The sequence below is a fragment of the Mustela nigripes genome, chromosome 1, assembly GCF_022355385.1.
Source record: "Mustela nigripes isolate SB6536 chromosome 1, MUSNIG.SB6536, whole genome shotgun sequence".
In the NCBI taxonomy this organism is placed as follows: domain Eukaryota; kingdom Metazoa; phylum Chordata; class Mammalia; order Carnivora; family Mustelidae; genus Mustela; species Mustela nigripes.
The window spans coordinates 131,309,297-131,321,922 of record NC_081557.1 but is presented as its reverse complement, the minus strand read 5'-3'; the positions used below and the strand labels follow the sequence as shown (position 1 = coordinate 131,321,922).

At 37.0% G+C, this 12,626-nt stretch overlaps 1 protein-coding gene across 7 annotated transcripts in view; it reads right to left on the bottom strand.

Moving 5' to 3' along the window:
- Positions 1 to 12,626, bottom strand: part of ARFIP1 (ADP ribosylation factor interacting protein 1) — a 102,026-nt gene that overhangs the window by 18,978 nt on the left and 70,422 nt on the right. For all 7 annotated transcript variants that reach the window (XM_059373877.1, XM_059373860.1, XM_059373870.1 and 4 more), the window contains one exon: positions 6,053 to 6,227. In XM_059373877.1, coding sequence (XP_059229860.1) covers positions 6,053 to 6,227 — 175 coding nt within the window. The remainder of the gene's footprint in view (positions 1 to 6,052; positions 6,228 to 12,626) is intronic.

Below are 12,626 nucleotides of genomic sequence, written 5' to 3'. Positions count from 1 at the left end.
GAAGTTTCTCCATTAAGAGCAAGTTATACATAAGAGATATGTGCACTATCAGCACAAACACAGGAATATGTGTATTTTATACACCTATTTCCTCTGTTTTGTCAGAGATAAGGAAGTTTAGACTAAGGACATATAACAAATCAACTTTCTAAAATATAGCTAAGACTTGACCTTTCAATTCCTCTCAAAAAAAAAAAAATCTTTTTTAAAAGTTCTAAGAATGAAACAAACAAAACATTCTCACAATGTTTGGCTATGAAAATTTATTACAACAGTCACTGGAATGTTTCTTAGTCCTTTATTCAGTGATTATTTGCTTTTACTTTATGCACCATTTTAGCTGTTTGGTTATCTGGCCTCTCATTTTAGAAAAGAAGTGTTGCTATGGGAAGACACTCCAAAAGCCATGAAATGAGAACCTAAAGAAAGTTTCCTCCCCGCAAAAGCTGTAAAAACAGCTTTAAAAAAAAAAAAAAAAAAAAGCAGTAGCCTTCAGGACATTATCAAATTACAAACTAGCACACTCAATGAAGTTTCAAATAACTTATGTTCTTAAAAATTCAATACATAATATTTAAGAAATAGGAAGAGTATATTATATTATGTTAAAATCCAGGTTATCTGACAACTATGTATAAAGGAGATATTAAGGTACAAATTCAGTTATAGTTCAACAAAAGAAGAGAAAAACAAGATTTGAGGCATTTAACACTGCCAAGAAAGCAAACAGGGATGACAGACAGTTTCTAGGCCTAAAGGCTTGCTTTTTCCTCCCTTTGTTAGAGCTATTAAAAATAAAAGGGTAAAAAGGCGGCTTAACAATAAAAAAAAAAAGTTTTCTCATGAATCTGTCTTCATCCAAATTAGAGCTACTGATTGCTTAAAGTGACAGAGATCAATATTATCTCTACAGTTTTCAAGAGTTAAATAAGATAAAAAGAACAGGGTTTCTTTGATTGTATTTTAGGGTTCAAATACAGGGTTCAAAGTGAAACTCAGGTTACTGACAACTGTGGAAAGCTGAAAACAAAGACTATCTCTAGACTCTCTAAGAACATAAATCCTTGAGAATAAAGGCAGGTTTAAAACATTTTTATAGTAAAAAACATCAAAAGAAGATATGACAGGGGCGCGTGGGTGGCTCAGTGGGTTAAAGTCTCTGCCTTCTGCTCAGGTCATGATCCCAGGGTCCTCGGATCAAGCCCCACTTCGGGCTCTCTGCTCAGCGGAGAGCCTGCTTCCTCCTCTCTCTCTCTCTCTCTGCCTACTTGTTAAATAAATAAATAAATAGTAAATAATTATAAATAAATATTAAATAAATAAAATCTATTAAATAAATAAATAAAATCTAAAAAAAAAAAAAAAGATACGACAACGTTATTCTCAAAAGGCAATGATTATCATACCTTTATCTCTGAGGCCTTGACCCTGTGCATCCAAACTGCAAACTCACATCATTAACTTCCTACCAACTATTTCCATGTGAGTATTTTGTCATCGTCTCAAACTAAACACGAGGTTAAATGGAACAAATACCCACTCTTCATCCCTCACCCCCTTCCAGCCAAACTAGCTTCCTCTGTTGATTTCCAACTCCTGCCACGCAGCCTTGAAATCACTGTATTCTTTCCTTTCTGCTGCTACTGCAATAATCATAGGTCAGACTCTCATTTGGCTAAGAAATTTTTTCACTGGTTTGCTTCTACTGTCTTTCTGCCTTTAAGCTATAGTGCCTGAAGAATGTTGTCATATTTTTTTTCTGTTACTCCTAACTTTACAAATTCTTTCTTTCTTTCTTTTTTTAAAGATTTTATTTATTTATTTGATACAGAGAGAGAAAGCGAGCGAGCGCACAAGCAGAGGGAGCAGGAGACGGACAGAGAGAAGCAAGCCCCCCCTGAGCAAAGAACCTGACATGGGGGCTCAATCCCAGGACCAGGGATCATGACCTGAACCAAAGGCAGACACTTAATCAACTGAACCATCCAGAAGCCCCCTAACTTTACAAATTCTCTAATGCCAACTACATAAAGTTGGTTATGAGAGGCATCTGACAGACACTAAAACTTTATAAACCTGGCTGGTCCCTCATTGCTCAGTATGCACCTTTTTGAGGCTATAATTCAATCTTTATGGGATCAAGGCTCAATATAATGTGGCTTTCAATTACCTTTCTGATTCTCTCTTCCTTTAAAGCACGTCAAGGTTATGTCCCATAATGGTAGTCTACTTCTCGGCTAAACACGAACGTTCCTCTATTTGTACATGTGGGCCACTGCCCTTGCCAAGCAAGTTTTCCTCCCACTTCTCTTAGGCCTGTCCTCCTGATCTTTCAAGGCTAGGCTGAAGTCCTATCTCTTAAAGATTTCCTTGAAGATTTGAACCTTTATGGTTAATTCACTACTTTTGCTACTGAGAAACTATTGCTTAACTAATGCCAAATGATATAAATTTAGTATTTTAAATTAATATGCTGAAATACAGTTCATGTCTCCTGCCACATCTTTTCTAATGTCAATTTCTGCTCATATCAGCAAACATGAAACAAAGTAGGCAGGATACAGGTTAAGTTTAAAAGCCACCAGGGGAAGGTGCGAAGGTGATAACTTCTAGAAAACAAGCCCATCCTATCCTTTTGTAACTCCCTAGATCATGAATTTTATCTTCCTTCTTCTTTATCCCTTCACCTAGCAAAGAGCCTGGCACACAGTAGGAATCCTACAAATAATGGTGAATGATACTTTACACTTAACAGAGGACAGTCTGTCTTTTCACTCACCTAACACAAGGCATGATTTACGCCCATTTTCCAGAGGAAAATACAGAGGCTTGGAGATTCGTCCAAGATCATGAAATAAGCAGGAGGCAAGAGTGGGTATGGAACTCAGGTTTTCACATTATTAATCTGGAATTTTTTACAAAGGACACAATTCACCTTGCCTATTCATTAGCCTATGCTGCTCCGCTCTAGGGCACAGCAGAGCCCAGCACAGCGTAAAACAAGTGAGGCCAAGCAATGGCAGAGAAGTGCACAATTTCTGTTCTACCCGCCACCTTTGTACCTCCTTTCTATTTCTCACATTAGTACGAAAGCTGTTTTTCAGATACAACCCACGGCTACTTTAGGCAGTAATGCACTAGATGGAGACAGGCCCCAAATCATTTCTTCAGTCTATTTTCCACAGCTCAAATACTAACTTTGATGTTCCCAGAATCTAGAACTTCTAGAGCCTAGGTATGTCAACTCTTCCTGATAAATGAGAAACGACTTTAGAGTGGACAGATCAGGGAGACCAAGGTTCAAAAGATCAGAAGTGAAGGGCATATATGAACACAGAAGGTGATGTAAAACGAATTCACTCATCTGTGAAATACAGATGACAAGCGCATCTGATTCATGAAAATGTAAACCTCAAAAGGACAGAGATTTTGTCTTTTTTGTTCACTGACATATTCCCAGTATACAAAGTATTCACTACTATTTACTGAAAGAATTAAAGTAGGAAGATTGTTAAAAGGATTAGGTGAAAGAATGTATGTAAAATGCATAGTAACTGACAAATAAGAAGTGCCTTCTCTGATTCATGTCTACATCTGGGTGTCTGGGTGTCTCCTAAGTCTCAAAAGTAGTTATAGTAAGTAAGACAAGTGACAATCACATGGCCATTGTTTGTTTATCCTTGCATAATTTTCCTATTTTATTTATGCTGGCAAGGACTAATAAAGCATCGTTTGCCTTAGGATACTGATTCTTTCAACATTACTTTCTCTTTTTTTTGGCGGGGAACGGGCAGAGGGTGAGTGAGAGAGAATTTAAGCATACTCCACACTCAGTGTGGAGCGTGACCTGGAGCTTAATCTCATGAGCTCATGACCTGAACTGAAATCATGGGCCGGACACTTAACCAACTAAGCTACCCAGGCACCCCAATTTCTTTCCCTCTTTATAAAGGCAACACAACTGTCTAAAATATAGAAATAAATACAGAAAACAAAAATTACCCATAATCTTATTATCCCCAGAATAGTACACAATACCATTAGATTCCAAAAGAACACAATTACCATTTTATAGATTTCCTAAAATCAATTTCTCTATTTGAAGAGGTTCTGAATGCCTAAATTAGATGAATTCCTTTGTTTCCTTTCCAATTAGCTTTGGATAAAGCCTCTCAAATGCTAGCTAGCATACTTCACTTAGCCCTATCCTGTATAGTGCTGATCTATTATAGGGGAATATGTAAAAATATTTTTATATTTAAAATATAAATCTACATCTAAGTATTGATATATTCCTATCTATTAAAATGCTAAGCCATGTAACTGATCTCTCTCTCTCTACATCTATATCCATAGAGAGAGACATCTACACAGATATATATGAATGGACTAAAAGGAATGTTACATTACATGCTCAGCTACGGCATGCTGGAAGACTGCATTCTTATTGGAATAATGCTGGGCAATTTGTCTGATCTGCTAAGGTTTCTTTTACTGCCATGGTAATGGTTTTTGGGAAATACTTTTTACCCACTGTAGCGAAAAAAAGTAAGTGGTAGTGCAGGACTTGGTAGATCCTGAGGAAATGTAATACTCTGCAGCTTTTATGGTAGCCAGAAAAGTTTCTAAAAAAATGTTAAGGAAAACAAGAGGATATCAACAGACAATAACAAGTGAAGAATAATTTTAAGAGGGTACCTAAAGAAAGTAGATCTGAAGACCTACTGTGACTTCAGAGGATATGAAAAGCACGAAAATACCACCAATATGCAGTAGAAAGATCCCATCTCCACAGGACTCTTGCGCTATGCCACTATTGGGTCTCCTGTTTCCAGAATTGTAATCGCCGTCACAGAACTCAATATGTATGTCATGTTAAAAACATTAAACACAGGGGCATCTGGGTGGCTCAGTTGGTTTGGCGTCAGACTCTTGATTTCAAAGATCTCAGGGTTCTGAGATTGAGCCTTGGTTCAGGCTCCACATTCAGTGGGGAGTCTGCCTGAGATTCTCTCTCTTCTTTTCTCCTTCCCCACTGGGCTCCAGAGCATGCGTGCTCTCTCTCAAAAAAAAAAAAAAAAAAAAATTAAACACAGGAAGCTGTCCTTTACTTAAACTAAAACTCAGGAGCCTGTTACTGTATGAATTTGTCTCCAAGAGGAGCCTACAGCAGGTCCATCTCAGTTTTTACTGTTCTAGTTCTTAGATGGGTTCATGTTATACAAAAATAATGTGGAAAATTGATTTCTTGGCTTGTTTCTTCTAGGTTATGCTAACTATAGCTCATAGCTGGACCCTTTAATCATTCCTTATTTACCAGTTACTAGGAAGAATGTTCTTTCCTTCCTGAAATCTGTACCTATCATTAATAAAAAGGTCTCAAAATATTCAAAGCAGAATTTATCACTATGTAACTTTTATTTTTATTATTTATTTATTTTTTAATTTTCAGATTTTATTTATTTTTTTAAGATTTTATTTATTTATTTGACAGAGAAAGAGAGCATACAAGTAGGCAGAGCAGCAGTCAGAGGCAGAGAGAAGTAGGCTCCTTGCCAAGCAAGGAGCCTGATGTGGGACTCAATCCCAGGACCCTGGGATCATGACCTGAGCCGAAGGCAGCCGCTTAGCCAACTGAGCCACCCAGGCATCCCCAAATTTTACTTTTTTAAAGTAATCTCTACAACCAGCACAGGCTCAAACTCACAGCCCTGAGATCAAGAGTCTGATACCACCAACTGAACCGACTGAACCATCCAGGTGCCCCAAAACAACTCCAATCTGAAGGTCAATGGTTGAACATCAAATTTTTGCCAACTGTTACAAGTGAAAGACTGGAACAGTAGGGCTCATGATGATTTCTATGACAGAAAGGTAAATATATTTTTTGTTCTTCTAAAAACTCAAACACTTATTATAGCTGGAATTCCATTGTGCAACTGTAATGAAAGAGAGCTAACAGAAACAAAAAGCTTTCTATTTATCTCTCTTTGGGGTGACACTATTTTAAAGTCCATAAAAATTTATCTCAGAAGGTAAAGACTAAATTTACCTTATTTTCTTCTAGAAATTTCAACTTGATAGAAACATCATTACGCATTTTATCATATTTTTCCTTATGTGCTTGAAACAGATGTTGTGACTGCTCAATCTTTGGCAGAGTGTTGGCATCACGTGGTCCAAGATTCAGTTCTTCCAAATCAGTGCGATATGCATCATATTCTATCCTGGAAAGAACAGAGTAAGTGAAGCATATTGTAAGCTGGATGTATATGACAGTCTCATGTGCTACATGAATAGATAATTCTCATATATACATTACATCTTATACTTTATTTTTTTAAAGATTTTATTTATTTATTTGACAGACAGAGATCCAAGTAGGCAGAGAGGCAGGCAGAGAGAGAGAGAGGAAGGGAAGCAGGTGCCCTGCTGAGCAGAGAGCCTGATGCGGGGCTCAATCCCATCATGACCTGAGCAGAAGGCAGAGGCTTAACCCACTGAGCCACCCAGGTGACCCACATCTTATACTTTTAAAATCATGTATTTCTTTAATACAAAGAGCTATTAATATAAGCATGGCGGGGGAGCTCCTTACTAATCTCATCAACTATTCTTTTTTTTTTTTTTTTTTTAAAGATTTTATTTGTGTATTTGACAGACAGAGATCACAAGTAGACAGGCAGGCAGAGAGAGAGAGAGAGAGGGAAGCAGGCTCTCTGCTGAGCAGAGAGCCCGATGCGGAACTCAATCCCAGGACCTTGAGATCATGACCTGAGCCGAAGGCAGCGGCTTAACCCACTAAGCCACCCAGGCGCCCTCATGAACTATTCTTCCCAAAGTACAGTATTAATTGACAAATAGAATTTTCAAAATTTAAAAACCAGTTTAAAAAACAGATGTCAAAACCTAATGCTAACAAGATCAAGTGACGTATCTCACATGGGAATTGGTTAATACCAATAAGGCAAAGCATATGAAGATAGCAGACTTTATGATGACATACTTGAACTGGTAAAAAGGAAGTTACACTGAGGGCCAGCAGCCCTGACAGTATAGTCTGGCCAGCAAGGCACAACAGAAATACAATGCAAGTCACATCTGTAACTTAAAATTTTCTAGCAGTCACATTAAAATAATAAAAACTATTTCACCTTTTATTTTTTAAAAAGATTTTATTTATTTATTTGACAGAAGAGAGAAAGTACAAGCAGGGAGAGTGGCAGGCAGAGGGAGAGGAAGCAGCAGGCTCCCCGCTGAGCAGGAAGACTGACACAGGACTTCATCACAGGACACTGAGATCATGACCTTAGCCGAAGTTGGACTCTTACTAGACTGAGCCTTTTAAAGAATATTTTATTTTATTCAGGGTATCTACAAGATTATCATTGCAACATGTAATCAATGTAAAAAGGTTGTCAATGAACTATTTACTTTTTGGGGGAGTAGTAATGAAGTCTCTGAAGTCCACCGTATATAATACACATCTATCACATGTCAATTTAGGCTAACTGCATTTCAAGGGCTCAACACACATGTGGCTAGTAGCTACCATACAGGACAGAGCAACTCTGGATGGATTTCCGTAACATTAGTATTTAGAACCTAACAATGACATCTATAACAGAGCACTTAACACCTTGTGCTCCTTTTGATGCTTACTCCCTAGTATTCTCCTGCCACTAAAACAGGTACCTCCCACCACCACTCTGAGATCACACTGCACTTCATATTGTCTCTATCACAGCACCTATGTAAGCACACTACTACCTTGTTTATTAAACGGTAACTTATCTGGGAGTCTCTACTATTCAGTTCTCAATTAAGATCAATGTGACCTCTGATTTAGTAAAAATCAGCATCACAAAGCTTATGCCCTAGCACCAGATCCCTTTATTCAATATCTAGAGTAGAGTCTTTATCTCTAAATCTGGCAATTAAGAATATTTTAAAGATGTATTTATTTATTTTAGAGAGAGAGAGAACATGTGCACATGAGGTGGTGGGGGGAGCAGAGGGAGAGAAATGAGAGTAAACTCTTGGCTGGGTATGGAGCCCAATGCAGGGCTAGATCTCACAAACCCGAGGAACATGGCCTAAGCTGAGAAAAGAGTCGGATACTCAACTGACTGAACCATCCAGGTGCCATTTAAGAATATTTTATTTTATTTTTTAAAGAGTATTTATTTATTTATTTGAAAGAAAGGGAGAGTAAGAGAGCACAAGCAGGGAGAGAAGCAGACTCCCTGCTGAGCAGGGAGTCCGCTGCGGGGCTTGAACCCAGGACCAGGAGATCATGACGTGAGCGGAAGGCGGACCCTTAAACTGACTGAGCCATCCAGGTATCCCCTTTAAAAATATTTTAAACAACATAAACTATATTTCAATGTGACTTAAGAATTTATTTTTACCTGTACTGGATTTAACAAACTTGATCTTTTAGGGCCAAAAGAGAATCATTCATTCACCAATACATTGATTCATTCAACAAGTATTAAGTGAGCCCCTTCTATGCTCCAGGCACTGTTAGAAACCAGAGCTATAAAGATGAACAGATTAAGTTTATCTCCAAGAAACTTGGAGTCTAGAGGGAGAGAAGCTCTTAAAGAACTACAACAAAATGAGATAATGGTAACTGCCATGAGGGAGGGAGAATAAGGTACAGTGAAAATCAAGAGGAAGAACTCCTTACTTAGGTATCTCAGAACAGAATTAAAACACTAAAATCAAATTTTAAAGGATGGTAAAAGCTTCTGAGATGGACTGTGGCAGGGAAACAGAGCAATCCAGGAAGAGAAAAGCATGAAAAAAGTGAAGATTTGTAAGATACCATGATACATCTGGGAAGTAATTCTGTATGCCATAACCTGAAGTTGGAACATGATAGTGGAAGGCATTAAAAGCAGACAAGTAGGCAAGACGGGATCGGATTTAATCTGGTAAGTCAAGTGATGTGATGGGAAGCCATTTAAGAACTCTGATCTAGAAAGTGACATGTTCTACTTGTTCAGAATAGAAAGCCGGCTCTATAGTCAGAAATGGAGGATGGACTGGAGTAGATTAAGAAGCAGAAACAAGGAAACCAATTAGAAGACCATGGGCAAAGAGAATGAGTCACAGAATCAAGATAGTGACAGTGGGGCTAAGAAGGGGAGATAGATATTGAGGATTCAGGAGGCAAGATTGACTTGGTAATGATAAACAAGTAAGTTAAACTCCATGAGTTCTCCAGCCAAACTGAATGACCACTCTGACCTTTGCTGGTTCTAATGTCTTGAGGTAGAAATAATTCTTCCTGCTTCAGTTTTTCATCTATAAATGAGAATAACAATCTCCACAAAAAAATATAGAGTACTTAGGATTCCTGGTTATAACTAGGTTTTTCAGAGTGCTTATTATAATGGCCAAAATAGAAGAGGGCTAGCCAGACGTAAATATACTAAAAACAATAAAAAAATAAAAGAAAAAAAGTAGGACAAAAATAAATAGTGATATATGGTGATTTAATGTGAAGACAAATATCCTTCATCAGCCCTGGAACACATTTCTAAATAATAAGATTAATATAAACATAATCAAATTTATAATACTGAACTGATATCCCTTAATTTTTACATCCAGAGTTTGTAGATGGTAGCAAAGAAAAACTTCCCATAAGAGCTTCTCTAACAGTGCTCACTGCCACCAGGAAGAGAAGCACACTAAATTTTCAAAATGCAACTCTTCCAAGGTTGCCAGTCTGAATTGAATCCGTATCAATAAAGTTAATGAGAGTTGGTTACTTTATGGCTTATGTAAAACTTCTAGAGAAACAGGTGTCCACATCTGAAAAGTCTTGACCACAATTGACTCACTTGTTGGTGCAGCTGTGGAGAAGCGTTGAATGGGCTGTTAGAAGACTTTCTAAACATGGAGGACTAGAGGGCTAGGAACTACTTGTACACAATGCATAATAAGGAGCCTTAAAGGGCCACCTGGACATCTGCCTAAATTGCCACTTTCTGTGCTGATCAAATAGCTGATCCATACCCTAAAGTCAGTAAATTCTGGTTCTGACAGAGAAGAAAATTCAGCTACTGAGAAACTTTTAATCTGGGGTTCTTTTTAAATGTTTTCCCTCTGCAGGCAATGTTTTAGTATTTACGACTAGTGAATTCCTCAGTTACTTCAATAAACAGTACAGGAAAGTCAAACCCAAGCTAAGATTAATGAATAAAATCACATTGTAATTTCAATTAAAAAAAATGAATTATGGGGTGAGGTCATTATTGTTGTTAGTTTTTAAACTACACAAAGAGGCTGTTGAAGATTTCCTGATAACCAGCTACCAAGGACATATAACCTGATTTATAGTTCTGTTCGAAAGTCTCATATAAACCTATATATTAGACAGATTAAAATTTTAAAAAAATGTTTATTTATTTGAGAGAGAGGAAGAGAGTAAAAGAGGGAATCTCAAGCAGACTCGCCCTGAGAACAGAGCTTGACGTGGGGCTCAATCTCACAACTCCCAGATTATGACTTGAGCCCAAATCAAGATCAGGCTCTGAGCCCCTAGACTGAGATCTTTTATGACACTGTACTTTAAGTCAGGTATCTCAATGTAAGATGTGAAAATTATTATTATTAAAGATTTTATTTTTAAGTAATCTCTATACTCAGTGTAGGGCTTGAACTCACAACCCTGAGAACCTGAGTCACATGACTGAGCCAGCCAGGTGTATCATAATTTTTTAAGTAGATACGAAAATTTGAGATAAATCCAGTTCAAGTTTGAGACCGAATGATCAAAAATAAAAGGTAGGAAGCCAATGGGCTCTCATTTTGGCTTTGAAACTGGCTTCAAATGAGCAAACCTTTTAACCTCCAGAGGCTTATTTTTCTCCTCTACAAATGAAAAAATGACTCATACTGTTGACTTATCTAATGAATTTGTCTTTCTTTATTATGGGTTAATATTCAGAAAGCAATTTTTTTAAGGTAAACTATATGCCCGACACAGGGCTTGAACTCACAACCCCAAGATCAAGAGTCACATACTCTACCAACTAAGCCAGCCAATCGGTTGCCCAGTAATATGGGTTAATATTTTTATTTTTTTATTTTTTATTTTTTAAAGATTTTATTTATTTGACAGAGAGAGAGAGATCACAAGTAGGCAGAGAGGGAGGCAGAGAGAGAGGGGGAAGCAGACACCCAGCTGAGCAGAGAGCCTGATGCAGGGCTTGATACCAGGACCCTGAGATCATGACCTGAGCTGAAGGCAGAGGCTTAACCCACTGAGCCACCCAGGCGCTCCATGGGTTAATATTTTTAAAAGCACCTTAGAAATGATGGCCAAAAAGAAAGATATTATATGCTAAAATAAAACATTCTTTAAAACATACTAATCAAAAATATATTTTAGGTACTAGAAGTATTTTCAGAATAGGTGGACAATTACAAAGTATAGAAACAGAAACTAAATTCAAGTAATTCTTGACTAGGAGGTGGTGGGGGTAATTTGGGAACAAAAGAATTTTCATTTTCAAAACCCATAAATATGAAAACAATCTGAAAGACTGGAAAATAATAATGCTTAAAAGAAAGAGATAAAAGGAAAAGAGTACCTATTATGTACAAATTAGGATGTCACAAATAAGGAACAGATTTGGAAAAGAATGAAATAAAATTTATAAAAATAAAAAATACACAGATTATTCTTTTGAAAAATACAATGTCCTTGAAAAGATTTTAAATAGAGATGAGAAACCATTACTAAGGGTGTTAGTAAAGGGATTCCTACTAAAGGGTATCTTACTGAGAAATTCCTTCAATGTTACTGGGGGAAAGCCTATTTTGATGGATTCCTTCTATTTATTTTTTTCCACCTTCTGATTTTAGTACTGTGTTGGTAAATAATTCAAACAATACAGAAAAGTAAAAAACCAAGTTTAAAACCTAAACAGGGCACACAGCCCCATCTCCTCCCTTCTCCTACCAAATAACCACAGATATTTATCTTGATCTTCATTTCCAAGTCATTAAAAATTACATGTGAATGCTAAAATTACAAACACAGAATAACAGAGAACCATCCCTTCTTGTGAAAAGATTAACTTTACAAGGGTTTTGGGGCTTCTACTTATGTGAAGCTTAAGGTAATATGTGAAGCACTCAAAAACTAGATGAGGTTAGAGTTTTCATAGCCATTTTCTCACATCATTAAACTAGGTTAAGGGGCCAAAACATAAAGTAATACTTCTAAAAAGGTATAGTCTGTACTTATCTTTAAACTATGCTATAGAAAATATAACAGAAATTAGAATTTCAAGTACTGAGAGGAAAAAAAAAGTAAATTAGAATAGAATGAATGGGAGAAAAATTGGACCTGGAATCAAAAGTTGGAAATGCTATTGCTGATCTGCTGAAATGTACTAGCTTACCTAACAGGATGGTTATGAGATAGAGAAATTAATGATGAGTGTGTGTGTGTATAAAATGTATGAAAACACTGCATTATAAACAGCTATGAGTATATACAAAAGGTAAACTATGAAAGAGTTTGAAGTTGATTATAACCTAGATAAGTGGAAGGCTGGGATGTTGGTATCCACAACATAAACAAAACCATGGGAGCAGAAATG